The sequence below is a fragment of the Pogona vitticeps genome, chromosome 1, assembly GCF_051106095.1.
Source record: "Pogona vitticeps strain Pit_001003342236 chromosome 1, PviZW2.1, whole genome shotgun sequence".
NCBI lineage: Eukaryota > Metazoa > Chordata > Lepidosauria > Squamata > Agamidae > Pogona > Pogona vitticeps.
In genome coordinates, this window is record NC_135783.1 from 300,850,774 (window position 1) to 300,876,900 (window position 26,127).

The window sequence follows — 26,127 nt, forward strand, 5'->3', positions numbered from 1 at the left end:
TGTGCACTAGAGTCCCTATAAATACACTATTTTATGATGGATGGTCTCCTGCAGTTGCTCAGGGTATTGGAACAGCACTGTTTTAATATCCAATTTGCAGATTTGACTCTCTCCAGGAGCCTCTTTCTGAGAGAAGCCAGCTGCTACAGGAAAGAGTGGAATTATTTCAGTTCTGTCATTACCATGACATGGAAATGAAGTGGATTAATGAGCGAAAAATGGTTGCCAACACCACAAATCGAGGCAAATCCTTCAGTGCGGCTCAGAGCTTGCTACAGAAGCACAAGGTAATTTCTTGGTGCTGCTGCCCCTGCTCAATTGGTCATATTGAGGACTACTGACTGATTCTTCCAGTACACTGAAATCCTGTTGCACAGCTCTGTATGGTCAGCAGGGATGAAGTCATCACCAGCAATAAATCACAGCTGAGTAAAGGTGATTTCAGGGTGTTCAAGTTCACATACAATGTGAAGAAGCCATGTGTACCCCAAAATTATCGAAGGAAACTTTGGATTCGCAGTGACTTGCCACTGCTTCCAACATTCTCCCAACACACAGAGCAACAGGATTTCACTTAAAATGTTTCCATAGGAGAATAGAGGATTAACCCCACTTAACCACTCCTCCTTGCTACAGACACATTCCTAAAGCTAGTCCTCACACAGATGATCTTTAATATTCTTTATCCTATTTGCAGAGTGCCATTGGAAAATTATAGTTAGTTTCAGCATGTAATTATATCCTTTCTTTTCAATAATAACTTTTTAAGCATAAGGTTGGGATATAGGCTTAGTTTAGATAAGTGGAGAATGTTATATAGAATTTTTAGAACTTAGCATTTGTACAGTACTGGAAATGGAAAATAAAAAAACCAAGATGTCAGGAACCAAACTTGCTCAGTTTTCCATTAATACGTCTGTACAAATGCAATTCTAAAGACTAAAACAGTTAATCTTTCCGTGTCAGCTGGGTGCTTTTGCCTTGCCAACATATTTTAGACATTATATGAGCAATCTGTTGTTACAGTCTGTTCTCCAAATTTAAGGTCAGAATAAAACACCTTAGCTTGACCTTATTCAGAGCATGACACACATGTCTAAATTTAGCCCTGGAATAGTGAGTGATAGAAAAAATTAAAATTTATACTTCAACATAACAGCAATTAATACTGCACACTCTTGTGATAGAGTGTGCAGAATTACAGTTTGTGTAAATTCAGCAACCATGACCCAGGATCCAGTTAAATATTTCCTGAATTTTGTGATGGATAAAGGGTTCTTGTAGTGCCTTGTGATGAAGCCATTGTAGCAATTAATAAAATTACTCATTGGGAACTCAGGAAATAGGGTAGTATTATAGGTTCATATCTTGGGAATAATATTCTATAGCCAGTGTATTCCTGATGGAAGGCTGTTCTACTGTCATTTGAAAGGACATCGCATAAATGCATTCATGTGCTCAGAAAATATATTCCTGAGAAAATTTGCAAGAACTTCCTTTTGCTCTCTGTTCTTGAAAATGGGCATATTGGGAAGTATAGCCTCTATTTTTCCTCACAATGTCACAGGACAGTGGTAGGTATGAGACAATGTGAGGGATACAAAATGGCAGCCATGCCACAAACAAATTGGTACTGCAGTGATGGTCAAATATTGTTTAGGAAGAAGAAAGAGCCTCATGGTGCAATGGCTAAACCACTGTACTGCAGCCAAAACTGTGCTCACGATCTGGGGTTCAATCCCAGGTAGCAAAGCTCGAGGCTGACTCAGCCTTCTATCCTTCCAAGGTTGATAAAATGAGTATCCAGCTCACTGGGGGGGGGGGCAATGTGCACCCTGCCTAATTAACTTGTAAACTGCCCAGAGAGTGCTTGAAGCACTATGGGGGCGGTATATAAGCAGAACGCTTTGCTTTTTTGCTTTTGCTTTGGTGCAGCTTCAGCTTCACAGTGCTGCTCCCAAGGAATTTCTGGATAATTTCTCCCCTGACCACTGAAATTTTAAGAAAGTAGCCCCCAGCTGTCAGCAAACAGGGTGGAGAAATACGGGGGACAGTGTTTATCTGGATCTGGTTCAGGGTGAGGGTGGCTCACGACCAGGACCAGGCAGGTATCTCCCCCCTCCAAATTTAGGGGCAAGGCAAAAACCACCACCCCAAACCCCAGTCCATGAGCTGCCCCAGTTTCAGAGGCAATATCTCTTTCTAAATAAATGAAGTGTATCACCACCCAAATGTATCTTGCTGGCTAGTGTGGAAAACAACCAGAATGTTCAATGATTCATGCCTACATCTGACTCAGCAGGGATTGTCTTATGCTCTTAGGCAAAAAATAAATACCATTCCTCTTTCCAACATGTACCAAAAAGGTTTCTCCTTTTTACACGTCCATTTCCCTACTAGATTTCCCTAAATTTCATCCAACAATCCTTTTTCTCCCAACTACCCCTAAAGTGTCCCCCCAATCAAGGTAATGTTTTAAAAATTATCCTGCTATTCTAAAGTTCGATAAAACAGCATCAAAATGATTTTTAAAACTACATACTGGCCAGAATCCTATAGAGAATCCTATCGAGTAGTTAAACGTGGTACAAATGCAATGAGTAAACCACAGTGGCAAATTAACAAGGTAGCAGTAGTATTCTTGTTGCATACATATGTGGTTAGAAATATAAGCAACAACTAATCACTTACTGACAATTTGCTGTTCTGATTTATCCCAAGAACCTTATGCCACCACAACTAACAAACAGGATTCTGGCCTCTGACGTTTAAAAACCGTGTTTAAAAAATCACAAGTGTTCTTGTTCCTTGTTCTGTTTCTTTTCTCTTTGCCATTCCCCCCCCCCCCCCCCCGTTATATATCATTTCTGAATGTCAATCAGGAATTACAGATAGAAGTCAATGCCCATAAGCAGCAAGTAACCAAGATTCTAGCGCAGGGAAGAGCCATGCTGGAAGGCAGACACATGTCCTCTCAGAGAATCAAGGAGAAATGTCAAGAACTGAATGACAGCTGGCTGGAGCTGGAGAAAGCATGTGAAGAAAGAATTGAGCAGCTACAACAGTCTGTTGCCTTCCATCAGGTAGATCTCACTGTGTGTCATCACCTTTTAGGAGCCAGTCCAAACCATGTTGCCATTTGAGCTGTAAGACAAAATTATTCCTCCTTCCACCCAATTCCATGCCCAGAAGCCAGCTAGATGGGAAGCTGAATCCTACTTTAATGTTGGCAATATCACAGTGGCTTCCATTCCATCTAAAAAGTAACAGGTTAGTTTAGGGAAGAGAGGGCTGGCATGAACGCCTGCAAAAAACAGGCTTTGCCGCCAGTGAGGCACTGGTTCATTTTGATGGTAATGACTTGGGTGCCTTAAAAGGAATGGAGTGAAGGGTTCTATTCTGTAACTGGTTTTTCATTTAATATAGACTTTATGAGTTTAACTTATAATGATAATAGTCTTTAGCATGTCACCCTTGTGAAATTTAGTGCATGCAATTTCTACAGAGGGAAACAATCATTTGTATTTTTTTATTTGTAAAGTACTTAATGAATATCACAGATCTGGAGAGTTGGGCACTAGAGAAGTTTCCCCTGGTCACCAACAAAGACTTTGGCAAGGATGGTGTTGCAACGAGCAAACTCTTAAAGAAACATAAGGTAATAACCCACCATTAATTTGCCAGTGATTGTCCAGAGACTGAATAGTTTTTTTTTCTGAATTTGAGTCAAACGCAAAAGAATACTGTACTGTTGGATGCATACACATATTATGGAGTAACAATATAACAAATACTTCCACAGTTTTTTCTCATCCTCAGTGAAAAGTGTGTCTCAACACATGAAGACACAATTGAAATAAACCACTGTAAGATTTTTCATTCTTTCATAAGAGCAAAAAAGAGCAGAACATTTTTCATTAGAAACAATTTTTGTAAGAGAGGGAGAGAGTTACTGACATGTAAAATATCCATTTTGCATTAAAAATCTTCAAAGCAGAGAAGTCCATCACCAGCCTTATCATGCGACAGAGCATTTGCAACCGGATCACTCTACATAACTGCAGCTATTACTGTGTGTTCCATTACACATGCCATAAATTCAACAGAATACTGGCCCTTGTATTTTCTTTGGAAAAAATGGGGGGGGGGTTGCGGGTAGCAAAAAACATATATAGAAAAAAGTGTAAAACTGCAAAAAAATACACAAAAACACAAATAATTTCGCTTCACTCAGCAAAAAGAAAACATTTGAAATTCTATGTGCAAGAATGAAAAGTAAAGATTTATCCTCTTTTTAAGTAATGTAAACCATTCCCCAGACTCCTCTATTTCTAACTTCACCAGGTTCAGGGTGGAGACCTTGTTGTAGGTCTGTATTAGAGAGCCCTGCCTATCACTGGGGTCAGTGTGGAGTTGCTGCTATATTTTTATTGTGCTTATGAGATCCCTGTTATAAATGTTTGGCCTCTGTATGTATACCATGCTGGCCTAATTATGCCTTTGGTCTGTTGCTGGATAGGTCTTATATCACAGAGCTGTATAAAGAATCCCTTATATCAGCAGTCCCCAACAGTTTTGGGACCGCGGAGTGGCTGAGCCTCTTAGGAAGGCAGGATAGCCCCCCCCCCCGTGCTTGTGCATGTATGTTCCCGGGCGCCAGTGTGCACACTCTCGAGTGCATGCACAAAGTGGTGGGGAAGTACATGCCGGTGTGAGCGCTCCCCCCTTTGCGCATATGCAGGAGCGCCTGCATGCCCACGCACATGCCCACATGCATGAAGGGGTTGAGGAGTGCTCATGCCAGCACTGACACTCGTGTGCGTGCTCAAAGCAGCTGTGGGGAGGGGAGTGTGTGCGGGGAGGTGGGAGATCTGTCTTTGCGGCCCAGTCCAGCTCAGGCCATGGACCATCACCGGGCTGTGGACCGGGGGTTGACGACTTCTGCCTTATATTACTAAGACCGATGCAGAGCCTGATCACCCAGAAAGACTGACTGCTGCCTATGGGCTGCTGCTTTTTGCCTTTATGTTTTTCTTATTGTAAGTTCTTTATTCAGCCAGTGCTTTGCTTTCTACCAGGCACTGGAACATGAAATTGAGATATATCAGAATTTAATAACGGAACTGGGTGAAACTGCCCAAACTCTGTCCCAGTCAGGCTTCATCCAGTACGACGAAGTTGATGCACCTCAAGAACAGATCCACTCCCAACTTCAGGAGATGCAAGATCTGGCTGTAGCAAGGTAGGAAAGCCAATTGTTTCAGCTAGCATTTTCTTCCGAGTCTTTACTGGATTGTGGGTTTCAAACAAACCATGTGCAAATCTTTGGTAGACTCGGTATTCAAATGGCTTTGGATTTTGCATCAATCAGGGATGGTCAAGCTTTCTTTCTGACAAAAAGTAAAATGAAATAATATATATATATTTCAGAGGGGGCCTGAAGGTGTGACCAAGGGCCTGCAGAGCCACAACAGTGGTGATGGGGGCTGCATGCATTCCAAGGGCTGTCTGATTCCCACCCTGAGCGTAAACAGTTGTGTGTTCCCTGCTTCTCAAAACAATAGGAAATTTCTGGGGTAAGGCTATTTTGGAAGAGGGAGCACTAGAGATTTACTTTATTTCCTTTCATGAAAGAACTTCAAAGAACATAATTTGCCATCACTATTTTATTTACAAACAGGGCATTATATAAGGGGACAAAAAGAAGCAGGCTCTCCAAGCAGACCCTCTGCTGTTATGTGCCATAGAGGTTGCTTTTTGTCAACTCCTCTCTTTCAACAGGAGGAAAAAACTGGAGGAGACTCTTGCCTTGCATGAATTCCTGAGAGACTGTGAGGATCTAGAGGACTGGATCAACCACCAGAAGCAAGTGGTTTGTTCCGATGGCTCTGGGACTGATTACGAGCATGTCTTGGTAGGTTACACTGAAATGAAGGAAATAAAGTTTATGATAGGAATGTATCCGTATTGCCTGGGAGAGCAAAATACAGCCCAGAGGGCAACAAATGCCAGCACTACCACCCCTGGGCTCAAAGATGCTCTCCAGATCACTGCCTCCATTGAATAAAAAGAGCAAGGCTGGACCTGATGATCCATGGGGTCTTTTCCAGCCTCCAGTTCTAAGATTATAATGAATCTCTGGAACATACCCTTAATGCCAAAGTTCCCACATGTTTCCTTCCTTCACCTTGTCTCCTGTTATTTTCTTTAAAAGCATCTTTGTGCCAAATATGAGACATTCCAGCACCAGATAAAAGTTGCTGCCCAGCGAGTTGCCGTGTGCCATCAGCTTGCAGAGGACATGTTGGATCGAGGGCACTATGAATCCAGGGAGATTCGGAAGAAGCAGAAACAGTTGCGGTAAGTAAAGGAAGCCCAAGCCTTCTGTCCTCTAGGTCTTTTTCTCCATAGTGAGGAGCCCAGGTAGAATTTGAATAAGTGTGAAATAGCCACAGTCAAATAACTGATCATTACAAAACGTACAGGCATGATCACAAAGACCAAACTCTTTCTGAAATGATCTTATTTATGGGTTCTTCACACAGGGCAGCCAGCGGAAGCCATTCCAGTGACATCTTCTGGCTGATTTTTCAGTAATAGCAATCTTTCATTTAATAGCTGACCATCGCATGTCCACCTCTAAACAATCCCAGCATCTACCCTTTGTACATATATGTACAAAAAGTCATATATCTATGTCTTGCCAATAAGCACATGTCACGATACCCACATGGCCCCTTCTTGTTTCACCGAACTAAGAGCTCACGCTATGTGTCTTTCAGATGCCACCAGTTGATTACATCAACATTACCTATTACAGTATTAATAATCAAGGTCCAGGCCTGATGTCATTTCAAAAGAACCAAATAGAAATTGTTCATTGTTATAGATGTTGACAGGACAAGCAATGTTGTTAACTCTTAAACAAACATCATACTTTATCCACTCCCAACCACCACTCTCCTGCCCAAACTCCCAAAAGTCTTCAACTCTCCCTTTCAATCTCAAAACTCCCTATCTATCTTCCCCTCCTCCTGCTGTGTCTCTCATATCTCGTGACTCCGCTCCTCCAGCACTCCCATTGGTCTATGCAGATAACATATGAATATTCATGACCTGGGCAGATGCCACAGCACTTCTTAGTGGACAGCACCTTGACTCCAGGAGTAGCTTTCTAAACCTGCTTTGGTGTGTGTGGTCCTATTATATACAAAGGCAATATGTAACTCCTCAGACATTGCCAGACTAAAAACTCACATCATCCTCCAGCTTTGTTTGTCCAGCTAGGCTGAGAAGTTGCACTTCCCCCAATATTTGGGGGACACAGATCTTCAGTCTTGATTGTATGGCTTAAACCGGCCTTTGCCCAACCCAATAGGTGTGGTTCACTTAACTCTGTGCTTCAGCTGAAATGGGATGATGGGAGCTGTAGTCTAGTACATTTGGAACATGCTAGGTTGGGTAGTGTGACCTAGAAACAAAACATGGCTAGTTAGGGATATGGTTACAATTGTTTTGGCTAATGGTCACCTTGAACGGGTTGAGACCATCTATCTCATAGCTTACTAATAAGCTATGAGATATGCCTCCCTGTTAAGAATTAAAGTAATTATATTTATCTTATTTATTTTGTGTATTTATTTTTGTGTTCTTCATATAAATATATGAATATTAATTAAGCAAATACTGAAAATAAATAAGATAAATATAATTGCATTACTTTAATATAAATAGGTAAAGGTAAAGGTTCCCCTTGACGTTTCAGTCAGTCGTGTTCGACTCTAGGGGGCAGTGCTCATCCCCGTAGAGCCAGTGTTTGTCTAAAGACAGTTTCCGTTGTCACGTGGTCAGCGCAACTTAGACCTGGAACGCTGTTTACCTTCCCACCGAGTTGGTACCTATTTATCTACTTGCATTTCTACATGCTTTTGAACCGCTAGGTTGGCAGGAGCTGGAACAAAGCGACAGGAGCTCACTCCGTCGCATGGATTCGATCTTACGACTGCTGGTCTTCTGACCCTGCAGCACACAAAGGCTTTTGCGGTTTAGCCCGCAGCACCACCACGTCCCAAGGCTTTAATATAAATATATGAAGATTAGTTAAGCAGCTCTCATAATAGAACAGAAAGGTATAATAAACATTTACAATATGCTTCGCCATGACCATTTTGCTTTGCTACAGCTTATGGGGAAGCATCAAGATGTGAACACACCTATAACACACCCTTTCCTCTTCCACCTTGCTGCACTTATTAAAACCAAAATGGGGAAGTTACTTCCTCAGCTGGCCCAATCCATTGCTAGAATGGATGTGGGGCATGGGAATACCTTTTATTTTCCTTCCTTCATTCATTCAGATGTAAACAATTTAAGATGCTGGGGTGGGGGAAAGAGAAAAATGAGCCAGGGGGACTTTTTAATTTTTATTCCCCTTTCCGAATATGTGGGTTGGATTGAAGGCCAGTTGGTGTACAGGAAACTAGAATTTGTTGGCGATATTTGCGCTGAAGAGGAGATTGAAAAATACGGAAAGAATCTGCTTGTGTAGTAGAACAAAATAGCAGGAGTACTGACATTTTCTGGGAATGCCTTTTTGAAAAACAGCACCTTTCCAATGTGCAGCCTGCCGCTGCTTGATTCAGTCTGGTTTTAGCCTCCTGTCAGAGGTGGACATGTCTGGCAACTACAAGGGCTCACAGACCAAAAAGTGGCCCATCGCTGGTCCTTGTTCTGTTCCAGCTTGATGTCTACTGAGCAAGAAAGAGAAGCACCAGTAATAGTCCCCACTAGCCCAAGCCCTCTCTCTGCATACACACACCAACAAGCAGTTGCTCTTCAAGTGGTCTAAAACTTGGAACCGGTTTTGTTACCATGTGATCTCTTTTACCTGTCTCTCTCATCAGGAACCATTGGGAGGAGTTGCTAGAGATAACCAAGTCTCAAAGCAAAAAACTACAAGATGCAGAAGCTGTATACAAGTGCCTGCAAGATCTGACAGAAGCCCTTGTCCACATTGAGGTTACAAACAGATTGATTATTTTGCTTCTGCTTGTCTTACCGTGTCATTGTAAGAACTGAATTAGATGTGACAGAACCACTGGGTGTCTATTTCTTCTCAGTTTTCTACACTAAACATTGTAGGTGGCAAAACATCAATAAAACTTTACCTTATGGTATCATGAATACATATGTAGTGACAGCAAAGTTGAAACATACAGTATATCATAAAATATAAAATAGTGGGTAAAAACAATTATCAATTTTAAAAAACATACTCTTCATCCATATATCTCCCCATTCATAGCAAGGCGGTTGGTTTGCCCAACCCTCACCCCTCAGCATTGAAGTTGGCTTGGATGGAAAGGTGTTATATACAATGGAGTGAAACAGTGAAATGGAAAGTCAAAGTGACATTTTGCTTCCATAGCTTCTGTGCTCCTTTTGATAAAATATATACTCTCCCACAATCCTCCCTACCCCATTTTCCTCTTCATATGTGAATGAGACAAATCTATGATAGGTATGTGCCAGTTTGGCTCTGATTTTTTTTCCTGTATGCCTTCTTTGCACTTTGCCAGATTCTCTGACAGCAAACTTATCCATGTTTTTCTCCTCAGGAGAAATCAAAAACCATCCCCGATGACATTGCTAGAGACCTGAGCGGTGTGCACTCACAGCTACGTAAACATGCAACACTTGAGTATGAATTGTTTGGGAATGAGCAGCAGGTGGGACATGTTACAATTTGGAAACACATTGTGGTCTTTTTTTAGAAGTCTACTAGATTGTTTCACTCTAAACCTTATTGTACATCTTGACTTATATTCTTGTCAGGTGCTTTTTAAAGCTCGAAAAAGGAGGCTCACACAATATAAATGTACCTAAATGCCTATATAAGCTTTTGGAGAACCTTGGAGAAGGATGTTTTGAGCTGGTCCCTCTAAATTGTAAAAGATGCAGTTGTAGATCTTTTACCTGTAATGATGGTGCCTGCTGAATCTTGTCCTCTTCCGTGCTACCCAGAGGAAGAGAGAAAGTGCATTGTTGTGAGGCCATGTGAAGGAGATGTATCAACTGTAGCAGCCACCACTCCCTATTACCTCTGTAGCCACTTCCCTGTGATTATGATGGCAATCTTAGAACTGCAGAGCTGAAAGAGACACTACGGGTTATCGAGTCCAGACCCTGTCAAGAAGACACAGTGGGGAATCCAATTGTCAACTTCTGACTCTGCAGCCAGATGCCTAAGCCACTGAGTTATACAGGAGTTCTAACAGTGATAATGCTTGCTGCTAGAGATAGGGAAGTTTTTTCTTTGATCTGCCTTTTCAAAGGAACATTATTTAATTTGCACTGCAGAGACTAGTATGCTGGTCAGAATACAGGCATCCTTTGGCACCTGCATGTGTCTGGTTTTCAAAATTTGGTTCCAGCCAGCTCAAAATATCCATACATCATGGGCAATTGTGCAGACAAATGTGTATATTAGAGAAAGATACAAAAGTACATATTTTAGAGAAGGTTGCATTAAAATGTGTACATGAAACTTCATAAATATAAATTCACAGTTATGTTGTGTTTTAATTTGCAAAATGATGTAGAAGAGATTTAAGACTGAATACATTTGAAATGAAGAATTGGGGAAAGGCAGTAAGGTTCAGAATCACACAAATGCAAGAGTAGGGTGATAGCTTGTGATCTGTGTGATTTTTAAAATTGGTTCAATAAAGGTATCACCCTACTCTTGCATTTGAAATGAAAATAGTCCAAATTTGGGTTGATTCATCGTTTTCTACTTGCTGCTGTTACTTTTCCTCTCCTCAAAGAATAGAGAGGAGGTTGAGCAGGCAGAGAAGAAACAAGATAACTGTATGTGGCCTGGGAAAAGTGTGAGTGGCTATAAGTCAGGCAGATAGTGGTGGCAGTAAGGATGATTTGGGCTGCTGCTGTGTGTCTGTCATTGATGTGGCAAGGATAAGCCTGGCATCAGTAGTGAATTTCGGGCACAAGGGTCAGAAGCTGGCCACTGATGAGGCGTACCGGGAGTGGCAATTCATCCCTGCCCTGTGGCCTCCTTGATAAAGAATTCGGATGCCTCTTTGTCAATATACGCAAAGAAGCACATCTGCTAGTAGACACTGGGTGTCACTGCTGCCCTATAGAGTCATGCAGTTCTTGAGAATGTGATTTGATGGAAGCACTTCCAGGATGTATTTCAAAGGCTATGGAGCTCACCTCATGCTCTTCCTTGCTTTTCTTTTTTCTTTTTGTAGCTACAGGAACTGATCGATGCTGCCGATGGCGTGCTCTGCCGCTGCACTACAAGTCAAGCAGAGCAGATCCAAGCCAAGCAGCAGGCGGTGGTGGAGAACTGGGAGGTCTTGAGGGCTAAAGTGCAGCAATGCCGGGAACGGCTGGAACAAGCTTGTAGACTGCTCCACTTTCAGACACAAGTGAGCTTTCTGGTGTTCTCCTTTTTTTGAAATGATGATGATAGTGATGAGAATTACATATTTCATGTATATGTTCCACATGCCTCAGAAGTTGAGATGGGCAAGAAGTTTGGTCTGGAAGTTTTGTGCCAGTTTGTACGTGTGGCACCCCGGCTGCCACATGTTCCCACCCCCCGCCTCCCCCCGCCTGACCAGACAGTGCGTGCTCCTCTCCTCCTCCTCCTCAGCTGTTTGACCAGTCCCCGGCAGGAGTATGGGCTTCCCTGCCCTTCCTCCTTAGCTGATCACCTGTTCAGACAAAGAGGCAGGACAGGCAAAACCATGCTTCGTGCTCTTGCTAGGGAATGGTCAAACAGCCAAAATGGAGGAGGAGAGGAGCACACTCGGACTGGTGAGTGGGTCATTGGCCGGGGGTGGGGCGTGGGGGGATGGAATACGTGGCACTCCAGGTACCACTTATATGAATTGGCACAAATCTTCAGACTGAGCTTTGTGTCCATCTCTATTCAGAAGCATCAGGAGAGATGAAAGGTCGAGCCGAAGACAGATGGCACAACCAGCTCAATGCATGTTTATGTTAAAGGTGCTCTGAATAGTCAACCTCTTGTTTAGGTATTTCCCCAACTAATGTTGCATAAACTGTTGTGCTGCTTGGTGAAGTTTCAGTTGCACAACTGGTTGTGTAACTGGTTGCACAATGGACAGCTTGCCAAATAGTGCTACTACTTCTGCAACATCTGATGCGAGGAAATCCTGGATGAGATGCTACCTAATATGTGAGTTTTAGGGGTCATGCATTAAAAGAATCCAAATCATTTTGTTTTTTAATCATTCTAATGCTTATGGTATTGCTGCTATTTGTTTTCCTTTCTGTCTTGAGATGCCTTGTAGAACTGATACCATGTAACATTTCATTTTTAAAATGATGTTCTGTCATAATATCTTTGTGTTCTGAATTCTAAATATTATTACAGTATAAACAATTTTGCCTGGATTCAATTGCTGCTTTTTCCCTCTAACTGAAGCAGCACAATCACACTTTGACTTTAATTAAGTTTTTATACTACCATTTAACACGATAGTATAAAGTTTTTATACTACCATTTAACATAATATAAACCAAGGTGGTTTACAAAATGAAAAATAAAATCATTTTTTAAAGTTCAGATCTATCAAAACAACATAAAATGCTTATTATTGCAACCACCTAGAGTAGTGGCCTGGCTGCTAGATGGGCAGTGTAAAAATGTAATTAATTAAAATTTAATTTAATTAATTAAAATAGCAACAGTAGTACAGATCATAGTATAAAAGAGTTCATGATTCTGCCTGCAGAATTCATGTTCCTGGGCTTTAAATCTTCCATGTTTTTATGTTGTTTTGTGTTGTTTTCTTCTCTTGATTTTTAAGGTACGGGACTATTCTTCATGGGCTTCTGAGATAATGAGAGAGATGGAGATTGAAGAGAAAATCCGAGATATATCGACCAGTGGTCTGAAGATTAATCAGCATCATCAATTGTTGGCAGAGATTGAGGCCCATAATGAGATTTACGGACGGGTTGTACAGCTCGGTCAAGAGCTACTGTTAGAACAGAAAATGGCCAAAACAGAAGTATGTATGCCCAGTTTTAATAAGATTGCCTCATTTGCATATGGAACTAATCAGTACTTCTCCAAGCACAATGTCTATACCAAATTATTTGTGTGCCACCATTAGAGAAAATGAAAAGAAAAAGAAAATGCATGAAAATGGAGCATGGCGCTCCTGAGAGAAAGAATTAATTTCTGAATTAAACCTCTTTTCATTAAGAGGTTGAGTGCAAACAGCATCTCAAAGAGGGGATTCCTTAAGTGTTGGTTTTGTATGATTGTCCCCTCTCATAATTTGTCATAGCCTGTAATTTGTGTGTTAGTTTGCTTTGTTGTGTGGTTGTTCTTCAGCATATTCTTCCTACATTAAATCTGATTTTTCAGACAGGAACAACTGTGTCTGTCATATTCCTTGAACACTTAACATTATTTGAGCTCTAATGGTGCATCATCTTTAATGGTGAATTTGGACCCGTGTTCACAATCAAGACGGTTACTCTCTCCTTCATTTCCATCAGCTATCATCAACATCTTTGTTGCCTTTTGTTTGTTTTCTCATGCCAGATCCAAGATGCACTGCATGCCTTGGTGGAAGAAAAGGGCAAAATATGCCAGAAGTGGGCCCAGAAGAAGGAATGGCTGGAGAAGGTCCATCTTCTGCAGATGTTTTACAAGGACTGTGAGCACTTGAATAATATCTCAAATTCCCAGGAGGTATGAAAATTGTGATAATATGATAAGCTGGTGAGAAAAGTTGGAAAAGGCTCTTGTCCCCCTCACTCATTCTCCCGGTGCCACACACATCATATGCAGTGACCATACTAAAATTGTTAGGTAGCTCCTGACTCTTTTTCCTCCAAAATCTAAGCCCCATGTCTCAGCTTGCAACAGTGCAAAGCCCTGTGGAAGTGAGATTAACTGCTTGATGCTGGACAACAAAACTATCACAGCCATCAATGGACTCCGCATCAGCTGTATCAGTTAGGAAATCTTCCTACTCCTTCTCCACTTCTATTTCAGCCCTTGATCATGCCTCATTCACAGAATTTTCAGATAATTGTGTCTTCCATATGTGCCTATTCTGCCTATTTCTCCATCTTGTTGTTTACCAGGGCAAAACTGTTGAAGAGGAAAGGTTGACTAGGTACCTTCCATTTAGAACCAGCATAAATATGCCATGGCAATGGTTTAGCTCATGCCAGCGGGGGTCTATCAGGCTCCTAATGCAGAGAGGTAGGAGAAATGCCCTGTGGTACATGTTCATAAGCCTTATTCCTTCTCTTTGTTCAGCCAAGAACAGTACGAACTGTTGTTGCCCAGTGGTGACTTGGTAATAGCATGGCAGACTGCTTCCATCACAAACCAGAAGAAAAGTTTGGAGAGGGAATACCCATCCATTGCCTTCACCTTCAAGTTATCCTTTACATTTCTCCACTACAAACTATTGCTCAGGGCAGCTTACAAACCTCAAAAAGCAAAATAGAACTGTTGGATAGCTCAGAGGTTTTGGTATCTGACTGCGGAGCCAGAGGTTGAAAATCAATTCCCAGCTGTATTTTCTTGACATGGGTTGGACTCAATGATTCACATAGTCCCTTCCAGATCTGCAGTTCTAATATGATGATGATGATGATGATGATGATGAAGAAGAAGAAGAAAAAGAAGAAGAAGATGATGATGATTAATAGGGGTCTAAACAAAAAAATTAAAAAATGGTTGTTGTGGGTTTTTCGGGCTCTTTGGCCATGTTCTGAAGGTTGTTCTTCCTGACGTTTCGCCAGTCTCTGTGGCCAGCATCTTCAGAGGACAGCAACCTGTGCTCTGGTTAAAAATAATAATTAAAAACTGTGTTAAGCATAGCACCACTAATGCCAGCCTAATCTATAAACAAGATAGTCCCCATCATAGTTGTAAATATGTTTGGAAAAGCCAATTTAGAAATATATATCTCCATACAAAAGGCTAAAAGCCCTCTTCCCTCCCAACCTCAGCACCTATGTTCTCAACGAAGAAGATGGCTTTGCTGTTTTTTTAGCTCAGAGGAGCCTACCAGTGTCACACCCAACTATGGGAAACAATTCCCAAGTATTTATAAGTCTTTATGAAAACATTACCTTGTAATGTACTGTGTTTATTATCGGTACTGTCTATTATCTAGTTTCAGTCTGACCAAGTGGTGTTTGTGGCTTACAAACTGCTATATTTGTACCCTGACATTTTCATTGGACTTAAAGTTAAGTTTTCTCCCCAGGCAAAACATCTGAGGAATTTGAAGGTAAGCCAAATGGTTGATAAAGTCAGCAAAAATTCTTGGAGGAGTCAATATACATACCAGGCTTTTAAATCTGAGGGCATTTTGTGGAAAGTTCCAGAGCTGTTATGTACTAAGTGTGTAAGAATGCAAATGTGTTCATTCACTATTGCCATATTTTCTCCTCATCCCCACCCATTTATGCTTATTTCTAATGAGTTTAACATACAATGTAATATATCTACCATTTTTGGAATATTGGTGCTGAAAACACATTGTTTCTACAACATGAATCAAGTTAGCATATATTCACCTGAGACTCATTTTTTCTCTTAGCTCAGTCCACACCATCAGGGAGAAAAATGTATTGCAGCTTTTTTTTAATGTACATACTACTATGTGAACAGAACATAAATGCTGTGGATTATGCTTGTGTGATTGTCCTTAGAGCCCTAGATGATGGCTTATGCAGAATCTTAAGTGATTTTTTTTCAAACATACTGTATATTTTTATTTATATATTTTTTACTAAATTTTGGATAGTCCTTCCATTCATGAGCATGGAAGAAGCAACAATACAAAAAGAAATCACAAACAGATACAGCAAGGAAGATAAAAGGATGGAATAATTAGCTGAACAAACAAACAAAAAATTAAATACATGCCACCAAGTCAAGTCTGACTTTTAGTGACCCTTTCCAGGGTTTTCTAGGTAGAAAGTACTTGGAAGTGGTTTGCCCGTCCCTTCTTCTGGGGGCATTCTGGGACTGTGCAGCTTGCCCAAGGCTACACATGTTCGCTGTTCCCCTACAAGGTACAGTGGAGAATCAGACTCCAGATACTCTGATCCTGAACTATCCAGCCAGCTAAATAGCAAAGGATAAAGATTTAAACAAACCGGAGCATTAATTTCTCAATTCTCAGTAAAATACTATTGCTATTTTCACCATCTGAAGGCCAATAGTGAAGAAGCTAACTGGTCTTTCCAAGCAAAGGAGTTTTATAACCAGGGTTCTGTTACTAACAGCAGAAATCTTGAACTGGGTCCCCTCCATGCATGAAATGAAAAACCACATACAAGAATATTTCTCCTCCCTACAAGATGATGAGGACTCCTCCTCCCTGACCTTGGAGAGATTATAAAGATATTATGACTGCCACCTTGTTGCATGGGCTATTAAACAGAAGGATTAAATAATCTCTTTGCATCTTTGTGAATATCGAGCCTATCGTTTTTTGTTTGTTTGTTTACGGTGTGTGTACTCAGCATTCCAAAGGCAAAAGGCACTGCTGCCAGTTTACACAAAGCACAATCACAACAAAATGGCTTGGTTGTGTAACTAGCAGTAGGATCTCTCAGTGACACCTGAAAATTCTCAACAGGATTTCTTGATCCTAAATGAGACGTTTGCGAAATTTCTTCATATTCTATCTGCTACATAAAAGTTCCTGTCCCAAGGTGGAGCTCTTGACAGGGAAGTCAAACCTCCTAAAAAGACTGTGAAACACATAAGGAAGAATTGTGAGGTATAGCATGAATGTGAGTCTCAGTGTGGTATAGTGAATAGAGTAAGGGATTAGGACTCTGGAGAACAGGGTTCAAATCCCCACTCCGCCGTGGAAACTCACTGAGGGAGTGGAACTGGTAAAATCACTCTTTAAATATCTCAATTATCTTGAAACCCCTCTTAGGATCACTATGTCAGTTATGACTTGATGGCCCAGAACAACAACAACAGATTGATTGTTTTATTTGTTCGTTTGTTCGTTAAATAGCTCTCTTGCACTCAAAAGTTAGAGGTGACTTACTCATACAATATAGTTAAAAATACCAATAGGACTAAAATACACCAGGTTACAAATATTAAAAGAGAATAAAATTCACTGTATTATTAAATGCAGCTAAAATTGAAGCACTTTAAAGTCGCAGATTTGCCAAAAAAAAAGGGAGCGAACATACCAGTGAAAATGCAGGGATTTGAGCCTATCAATTGATAACAGCCTGCCTAAATAAACAAGCCTCTACTGTAAGTGGAAGGTCAGCAGGGAGTGAAGAAATCTATCCTCCCTTGAGAAGGAGCCTACAGCTTCAACAATGGAGCTTCGCCCCTCATGTTGCTGTCTTCTAAGAGTTTACACAATGTTTGTCCATAATTTAAAAGCCACTGTTCAATTCACGGGGAAAATGCACAATATTCTCTGGAATCAAAACCCTTTGCACAGTAACAAGTTCTCCCACCACCACCACACCCATGACTATAGAACTATGGGAAACATATGTCGCTGGATATGACATTTCGCCCAATCCAGGAACGAGAGAGCATGGTTTATATAAACCTTTGATCTCCCGCTTATTAATCCACCTAGGCTTCTTCCAACAGAACTTCCAAATTTCCTTCAGTAGGAAGCCTGAAATTTTTCATTGACTCAGTGCTGGCAGAAATTAGTGTCTTCTAAAAGCAGCCGTCATGCTGTGTCTCTGTGTGTGCACGCGCACACACATGCATATTAACTGACTTTTAATGGTATCAGCATAGAGTCAGTTATGTGTGAATAGCTTTCTTTTACTTCAGCAAGTCCAGGCAAAGCCCGGCTCTTCATTATTTTGCCTATGGGCCATGCTGTGTTTACCTTTATACGAAAGCTACTCCCACAGTGGTGAATGGTGAAAAGCATCTAGCATGCAGCGGTATTCTTTCCCATTCGTTCTCGGTGCCAGTGTGATGGGGTTGACTTAGTGCCAACAGCTTAGGTTACATCCAAGTTACTCAAGCCTTCGAAAGATTTCAGCAAGGTTTAGTCTAGGATTGCTCTGTTCTAAAGTAAATAAGAGCACATATGGAGGAAATTAGACAAACATACATCTATCTTTTTTTTATTACTGAGGTCTGGTGTGCCATTACTTGGAACAGTTGTAGGAAATTCTTCTAAGACCTGTTAAACAGAGATCTTTTCTATTCCGAGTGCAGATAGGCAGTGGCTGAGAGAGGCAGAGAACTGAGTGCAGCTATTTTGCTTTCAGCAACAGCAGTACAGGGTATGATCTGCTGTTTTCAAGGCAATGGAAGCACTGGCACGTTCAAGCACTGTATCCTTTTAGCTGGAGAAATCATAATAAGGTCAGTGTTTGTCTTTGGATAGCATATCTGGCTTGCTTCAGACTTGTGGCTCAACATCGTTCCTGGTTCACAGATTCATCTTTTTTTTTTCTGCACGCAACGATCATTTTGCAGACTGGATAAGGATCGCTACTTTTAGTTCTTCATCGTTTATGGATTTGATTTTTACATCAGTTCCTTTTGGAAGAAATCTCTCTTTCCTTTTCCCTTCTTCTCACCAGAGGAGTAACGGAAATTTCCAGTGTCAACAGAAAAGAATGAAAAACCTGCTTTAATGAAAGCTGGAAAGTCCGTCACTTTGACTTATCAGAAGATCGAACTAAAAGTGCAAGATGTCATGTGCAGACCTTCACAGCAAGACTTCAGGTGTACCCATCTACATATCCACTGTGAAAGTTACATTGTCTTCCTCTAGAACCGCCCCACCACCAGCCTCCAAATCAGCTGTCTGGGTGAACTCTTTCCAAACAAAGCAACCAGAAGAAATTGTATCAGAATCAACCTGGTATTTTCCAGCTCATCTGCTGTCCATGGAGACCCAGCCAAGAAATGACAGCTTGCCATCCCGCTCTCCGTCTTCGGAGGTTTACAGCTCAAGGCTGGATATAATCCTGGCCCATTCCAATAGGGGAAAGGATTTGGGAGAAGATGACAGTTGTGTTAATCCTCCTAGGATCAAGACTGCATGTCCCACACTTCACAGAGGGCTCCAGTGCAATGGCTACAGCAACACTGGTACTCAGTCATCGCTCATCTCCTGCAAGCAGTATTCAGGAACTGAGTGGAGTGATTGTCATTCTTCTGCTGATCCTGTTGGCCCTGGGGAATTTGCAGTACCTCTCCCACCTGCTACTGTTTCAAGAGCTCTACCATGCTGGACATCACGTCTGGATGTTTCCTTGTGTGCTGTTCCAGATGCTTCATCACCACAGAGAAAAAATTCAAACACAGCTCCGGCACCTTGTATTTCAAAACCGACCCAGCATGGCTGCAGTCAGTGCAGTGCTGAGCTCTCCGATCTCCATGCTTCAGTAAAGCTCTACATTTCAACTTGCAATATAATGATAAAGCCATTTAGAACTGCTTCTCAAGCCAGCAGCCATGCTTATTCCAGCCTTTTGTCATCTCATCTGAAAAAGATTTCATCTCCATCTTCTGGTCTTGGAGAAGAATCTCCGGTGACCCATCAAGACATCCCCTCAAGAAGCTCAGCAGATCTCCAGATTACACAGTTTCGTGTAACCTCAAGGGATAAGTCTCCTGATCTTCCCCTGCAAACTGTCTCCAGAGACATAAGGTTGTCTCCGACTGCCGTGAATAAAGAAGGTGCCCCTGTTGGGAAGCAGATAGTCAGAGATCCGGGTTTAGATCCAGATTTGGTTGTCTTTCAGGACCATCATTCAACTGACAAAGCATTTCGGAGGACCTCAAACACTGGGATGATTCCAAGCCACCACAAGATATCGCAGATAACTCTGATACTTGCCACTCCTTGGACATCCTTCCCTATAAAAGTGATTAGAGAATTCAGGAAAAGTCCAGCTCCTTCTGTTTTTATCAAAACATTAGGTTCAGGCACAGGCAGTCCAAATTTTCAACCAGGTTATAAAGGCTCTGGGTTCTCACTGTCCATTAATCCTGTCTGTTGTCCTGAATTCCAGTCCTATCAACAACAGGGTGCAAATTCAGAGCCTCATAGTACAGATCACTCTACACTTGTGACAAGCATGCGGGCTTGTACTACAAATGCAGCATCACATAAAACTGGTGAGAGTGCATGGTGTCCATCTTTCTCTGTAAAAATTGCCTCATTTGGAGCTGGGAGGAGAGTGGTGAAGATTTCCATTCCTTTTTAGAAACATAAAGAAACATGATTTGTGAGGGGACATGAATTTTCATAGAGTGTTTCATCTTTTTGTCTATTTTTTTCTCACTATATTGTGTTACAATCCTTTCTGTTGATGGGGAGGACTTCCAAAAGTACTTAAGCTGCATTTCCTAAAGTGGAGTTATTTATTTGCTTACCAGGAACTGTGGGAGTGTTAAGAAAAACATCAATCTTTTCTCCAAATGGGTTTGTCTTTGGCTCTTCATTTTGTATGTGGTTGTTGCATCAATGTTGCTTTCATAGCAAACACCTTTAAGACTAACCTGAAAGATACCTGAAATGTGAGGGCTCAGGGTTGAATGTCCATCCATCAGTGGAGTTGATATTACTGCCAGGATGGGTTCCCTTATCCCACACCCTTGTTCCCCTCATCTGCTTTTTGGATTGGGAGCACAGCTTGGTTTATAAACATTTAAAAGTTACTCATACTGCATTATTTTCCCTAGTAACCATATTGTGTTATGATTATAACTTAACAAGGCATGCCCCATTTGCAATTAACTTTTTACTTGTATAGTTACAAAATGTTGATTTATGCTGGGTCTCATGTTCTATATTGAGACTACAAAGTATGCATTTTGTAACACAGGCCAACAACTTGTAGTGTTTGAATTTTTTTTCCTTAAAGTAACTAAAAAGCAGGTATTCTGGTTGCTTTAAAGGAATGAGAAGACTTGGGATTTTTCTTTTTAAGTGCCTGTAAAGGAAGTAATCAACTTGTAGGTATTGAACTATAACTAACTAACTTTTAGAATTAACTTTCTAAGTTATTGTTAGAAGACCACCCATAGTAAATTTTGGATGTTGTGGGCTTCAGGAGGAAAGTAGGAAAAAGAAAATCCTGTTCTACTTGTGAAAGCCAGTTTCTATAAGGTTAAATGTGGCTCTCAGCAAACCACAGAATTTCAGTGAAAGGTACTGGGCTGAAGGCAACATTAGTTTTAATTAAAGCAAACTTATTGAATGAATTGGGCTTTTTAGTCACAACTAGCTTATTGGAAGTCCCAGAGATTTCAGGTAGGACTAATGTTGGATTTCATCTTCAGAATGGGTACATCGAAACAATACTCAGATTGCTGAATTGCTCAGAGTTTTAACAAAAAATATTCCTGTTTGAAAACTGAAGGATGCTGGCAACATTGTTCTGATATGCCTCCCCATCCATTTGTTCCTGAAAATGCCAGTCACCCATTAAATAGTACTTTTAGGAAAATACTGTATGCATATTGATGGTTTCAAATGTAATATACTCAAGGACATTCACTAAGTAACATATTCATCTGACAACAAAGCTAGGAATGTTGTTGTGTGCTGTCAAGTCAAAACAAACTTATAGCAACCTTAATAGGGCTTTAATGGTCAGATATTTAAGGAGTGCTTTTATCAGTTCCACTCCCCCAGTGAGTTTCTCGGGGGGGGGGGGTTACTCTGAAAGAAAAAAGTAAGTGTGTGTGTGTGTGTGTGTGTGTGTGTGTGTGTGTGTGTGAGAGAGAGAGATTAAGCAAGATTTGCTGAAAGGAACTGAGAATTCCACTGAAATATTTTTAAAAACTATTGAAAAATCCCAGACCAAAATGTGTTTCCCTCATCTGTAGTGAAGAGTGAAGTGTAATATCAGTACTGTACTTTATTTATGTATGGAAAAGCCACTGGCTTCTTCCTAACTGTTTCTTTTCCATGATGTCTTATTAATAAGGCCTAGCTAAAAGAGGTGAAGGATGAAATGTAAATTTAGGTCATGATCAAACAATGATTCTGCATTCCACTCTGATATATAAATATATATCTCATCAAATGCAAGATAAGGTCTAACATTGTTGTAATACCATCTTTTGTGTAATGTTTAATTTTAACAAAAATGTTTTTTAATAAATATTTTCATGGTGATAGAAAAACTTGCCTTTAAAAAATATACTACTTTTAAAAAATGAATTCCTTCACTGGTATTTCTGGAATGTACATCCCAGTCTTTTGGTCAAGCTAGGTGCCAATATAGTTGGTAGCTAGTGGCTTTTCAAGCTCATTGAAAGCAATGGCCTCGATCTGATTGCTGGTGCCAATGAGAATATACCTAGTGAATCAATAGACATTTAGTAAATCAACATAAGTCCAATTGACTCAATAGGTTTCTCTACTTGCAATTCCCAACTGGATTCAGGTCACAGAGATTTAACTTTTTACACTGATGTAAACGAGGCCAAAATGCAACTAACATAGCCTGCAGACTTGTGCATGCTGACCTGGAAATAAGCCACAGTGAGTCTTGGTTCTGAATAAGGATGGATAAAATCAGTTTTTCAGTCTAGATCCAGCCCAAGCATATGATGGCATTAAATGGAGTTATTCCTCTTTTTGATTCTTCTCAGAGGTGGATGCAGTACTGAACTGTGCCTCATTTAGCAGCTTTTAGCTATATTGTTTAAGCGGAAAACCTATACGTATGGAACTTTTCAATTCTGGTTTCTGTTTCCATTTTGGTGTTGTGACTTTTTTAAAAAAGAGAGGGAAGTGTTCTAAGTATCCTGCGAGAAAAGTAACAACACAGTCTGTGGCACCTTTTAAACTAACAGGTTTTAACTGTCACATCTCACTTCGTCAGATGCAGGGGAAAAGCTATAGGTCAGAATTCTGCTGCTGGCTTACACTGATGGTATGCCTCACGCTACAATTGTGTGCCTGCTGAGGAACACAATCAGGCCTCAGTAATAAGTGGCAATTTGCCACCAAAATATATGCAGTTTCCCTTATGTCAGTGTAAATTGGCAGTAGGATTCTGACTGTACAGTCAAAAAGGCATCTTTGTACCCAATTATGACATTCACATACTTTTTCAACAGCTAGAGATAGTAGCTTTCCCAGAACTTTACATTATGCATTTTACCAGTTTGATCAATCTGATGTTACATTATAGGAGGGCCCCTCTTTTCTGCAAACAATTGTATTGTTATACAGTATAGTATACATATTTTCATGTCCATTTAAATTCAGGCAAATGGTTTTCCAATCCTTTCCCAATCGCTGTCTTGGTTTATTTTAAATTGAAACCACATAAAAATAAAGCACATGTGAGCACCTTTTGCTGTTGATGGACTAGATAAACATCTACATACTGGCCCTATTCCTGAACAGGAAATTTCAACATCCCACTGCCTCCACGGTGGCCTTTCACATAGCAAACTTGCCCGCACCACCCTAATCCTACTGTTCTGAGTGTTAAATTCGAAAGGGAATTTTGTGTTAATTCTCTCCCTTTGGATCCTACCGCTCAGTATGATAAATTCAAAAGAAAGGCAAGTGGGATGGCCCCACAACTCCTGCCTTGGTTATAATTCAGAATAGAGATAGAATTGGAAATTCACCATGGGCCAAAGTACACTTTACAGCTAGCCCATCCTTAGAAGCTGAAATCTCTCAGAATGGTTCTACTTACAAAGAAAGCCTGTGTTTACCTGCACATGTTCAACTGCAAAACAAAGCAAATCAATTTGCAAATTATGGAGTTGTGAAAAGTTCTGCTGTGACAGCCAGACATTTTCAACACTCAAGAAACTCCTTCTAATTATATACTATTTGTAATAGGTGGTTTGGTCCTGTTTCACAGCTAGACGTGCAACTAATTTATATTCTCTCGGTTCCATTGTATACATTTTTGGCACTTTATCTATTTATCCCTTATTCTTTTCCATCAATACCAGTTTTCCAATTTGTAAATGGAATATATGTCCTGCCTTTTATTTTGACAAGTCTGGAAATTTTTCTTCCAAAGAGGAGTACCGAGATGGCCCTCTTCTCTTGATGTATCAGTGCAAATATTTTGCATTACTCCCAACACATTTTGAATTTTTAAAAAAATAATGCATCCTTTGAGTGTATTGAAATTGCTTGTTCTTCTGATCTTTGGTGGTTCATATTAGAAAAACACAAATATGGCCAGTAATCCCATTATGTTTCATAACAAACCTGACCAGAAGTTATTCCAATTTTTCATAGATGTATGTGAAAAGCAGTGACTTTGGGAACACAGTGGATGAGGTGGAGCAGCAGATAAAGAAACATGAAGCTTTTGAGAAGCTTCTGGCCTCCCAAAATGAAAAGGTAACAGTCTAATATCAAGTGTAAAGGAAATGCTTGATTTCATGAGCAGATAGACCATCTCATGCCTAAGAACCAATACATGTGTGTGCTAAGTGAAATCACAGGGTATCGTATATTGCTGTAATAAGTAAGACATATTAGTCAAAAGCAAAGCTATAGTATGCTCCTCTAAGAAGGCTGGATCAAACAACTATTTTAAGAAGGTAATTTTTCAGTGAATTGGGGGGGGGGTTCCTCCTGGATATGGGGAATCAAACAAGCCTAGTTTTTCTCAGCTTCACATTTTCCCACCAAATTATTTCTGTCCATATCTGTGTAAATATGTATTTTTTGGGGGAGGTGGTGGTAAACAGGCATGTTTTCAATGGATTTTTTTCATTTAAGCAAATGCAAATTTCTTCTGCTTACATCTTTCTATCATTTTTCTTTTGCAAAAATGTGTCATAAATTATAAAAAAGAATGGGTTTTGAAGGGTAAACATGTTCTGATTTGTGTTTATATTCAGGGCAAAGATAAAGCTGCATCAAAATGTGAACTAAACCAATTTTCCACCCACCCCTAGTTCTTCCTCAGGCCAAATAGCTGAGAAAATTTGAGAGGAAAGGAATTTTCAGTAAATAAGATAAATTTCTCATCTTGAGGCTGCAGCATTATTCATAGTCTGACACCAGATTTTACTTAAAGTGAATTTGGAGGCTCACCCTTTAAAAGGGCTGACCTTGGGATTAGAAAGAAGGAAGAAGGCCCCTCAGATAGCAGTGGCCAGGATCCCGCAGTATCAGCCTGTTCAGGTGTTTTACCTAAGTCCCAGCAACATCCTACTGTTTGGAAATAGAGCTGTGTGCATGATGCAGGGTCTTCTCTACCCCTAAATTAGACTCCTGCCTTCAATAACAGTGGAGGATCCTTTCCCATTGCTTATGCTGAAATAAAATTCTCCTGCCACTGCAGTCTTTCTCTGTACATGGAACGGATTTGTCCTGCACCGGAGGCAGCAAAGTTGCCCTGCACTTAAGCAAAACATTAAAAAAAATGAGAGAAGATATAAGAATATTGATGGATCTCATACTCTCCATCTGACAAAATATACATTTACTACCTGGTTTTCACTGGCACAATAGCAAAGATGGCTAAATGGAATGGGAATGGGAAATTGTTCAAGAATTACTGTTTCAGATTTCATTGGTTTGAACTCCAAAGTCTAAATCCAATTGCGAACCCCAGCTAGTAGACCCATGGACTCAAGGACTGAATGGTAGGTCAGTACTTTGTAGATACCATCAATTCAGTGGTTCTGTTCTAGTCATGACTAGGTAGTGGATGTAAGCCCAGTATCTTTTCAACAACAGTTAAAGGCCTGCCTATTTAGGTAGGCTTTTAATAACTGAGATTGCATCCATCCTAGGTATGTGTTCTTAAGAATTTCTTTAAATGGTTAGGTAATTTTTTATTATTATTATTATTATTATTATTATTATTATTATTATTATTATTATTATTATTATTATTATTATTATTATTATTATTATTATTATTATTATTATTATTATTATTATTATTATTGTTTGATTTTTTTTTAACTTTGTAATTTATGGTGGTGATAGCTTAACTAGTTTAAACACTGTCATCCATCTTGGGTCCCCTCACTGGGAGAAAGGTGACCTAGAAATGAAACAGATAGGCAGACAAACAAATAAAACCCTGCAGTTTTAAATATGTGCTTCATAT

General features: G+C 40.3%; 1 protein-coding gene across 1 annotated transcript in view; it reads left to right on the forward strand.

The window, feature by feature from the left end:
* Positions 1-26,127, forward strand: part of SPTBN5 (spectrin beta, non-erythrocytic 5) — a 137,979-nt gene that overhangs the window by 45,274 nt on the left and 66,578 nt on the right. Inside the window, exons 22-33 of the mRNA XM_078387395.1 lie at positions 101-287; positions 2,883-3,083; positions 3,542-3,658; positions 5,079-5,242; positions 5,782-5,914; positions 6,215-6,360; positions 8,904-9,018; positions 9,618-9,728; positions 11,274-11,453; positions 12,864-13,067; positions 13,610-13,759; positions 24,294-24,398. Of these exons, the coding sequence (XP_078243521.1) occupies positions 101-287; positions 2,883-3,083; positions 3,542-3,658; positions 5,079-5,242; positions 5,782-5,914; positions 6,215-6,360; positions 8,904-9,018; positions 9,618-9,728; positions 11,274-11,453; positions 12,864-13,067; positions 13,610-13,759; positions 24,294-24,398 (1,813 nt within the window). The remainder of the gene's footprint in view (positions 1-100; positions 288-2,882; positions 3,084-3,541; positions 3,659-5,078; positions 5,243-5,781; positions 5,915-6,214; positions 6,361-8,903; positions 9,019-9,617; positions 9,729-11,273; positions 11,454-12,863; positions 13,068-13,609; positions 13,760-24,293; positions 24,399-26,127) is intronic.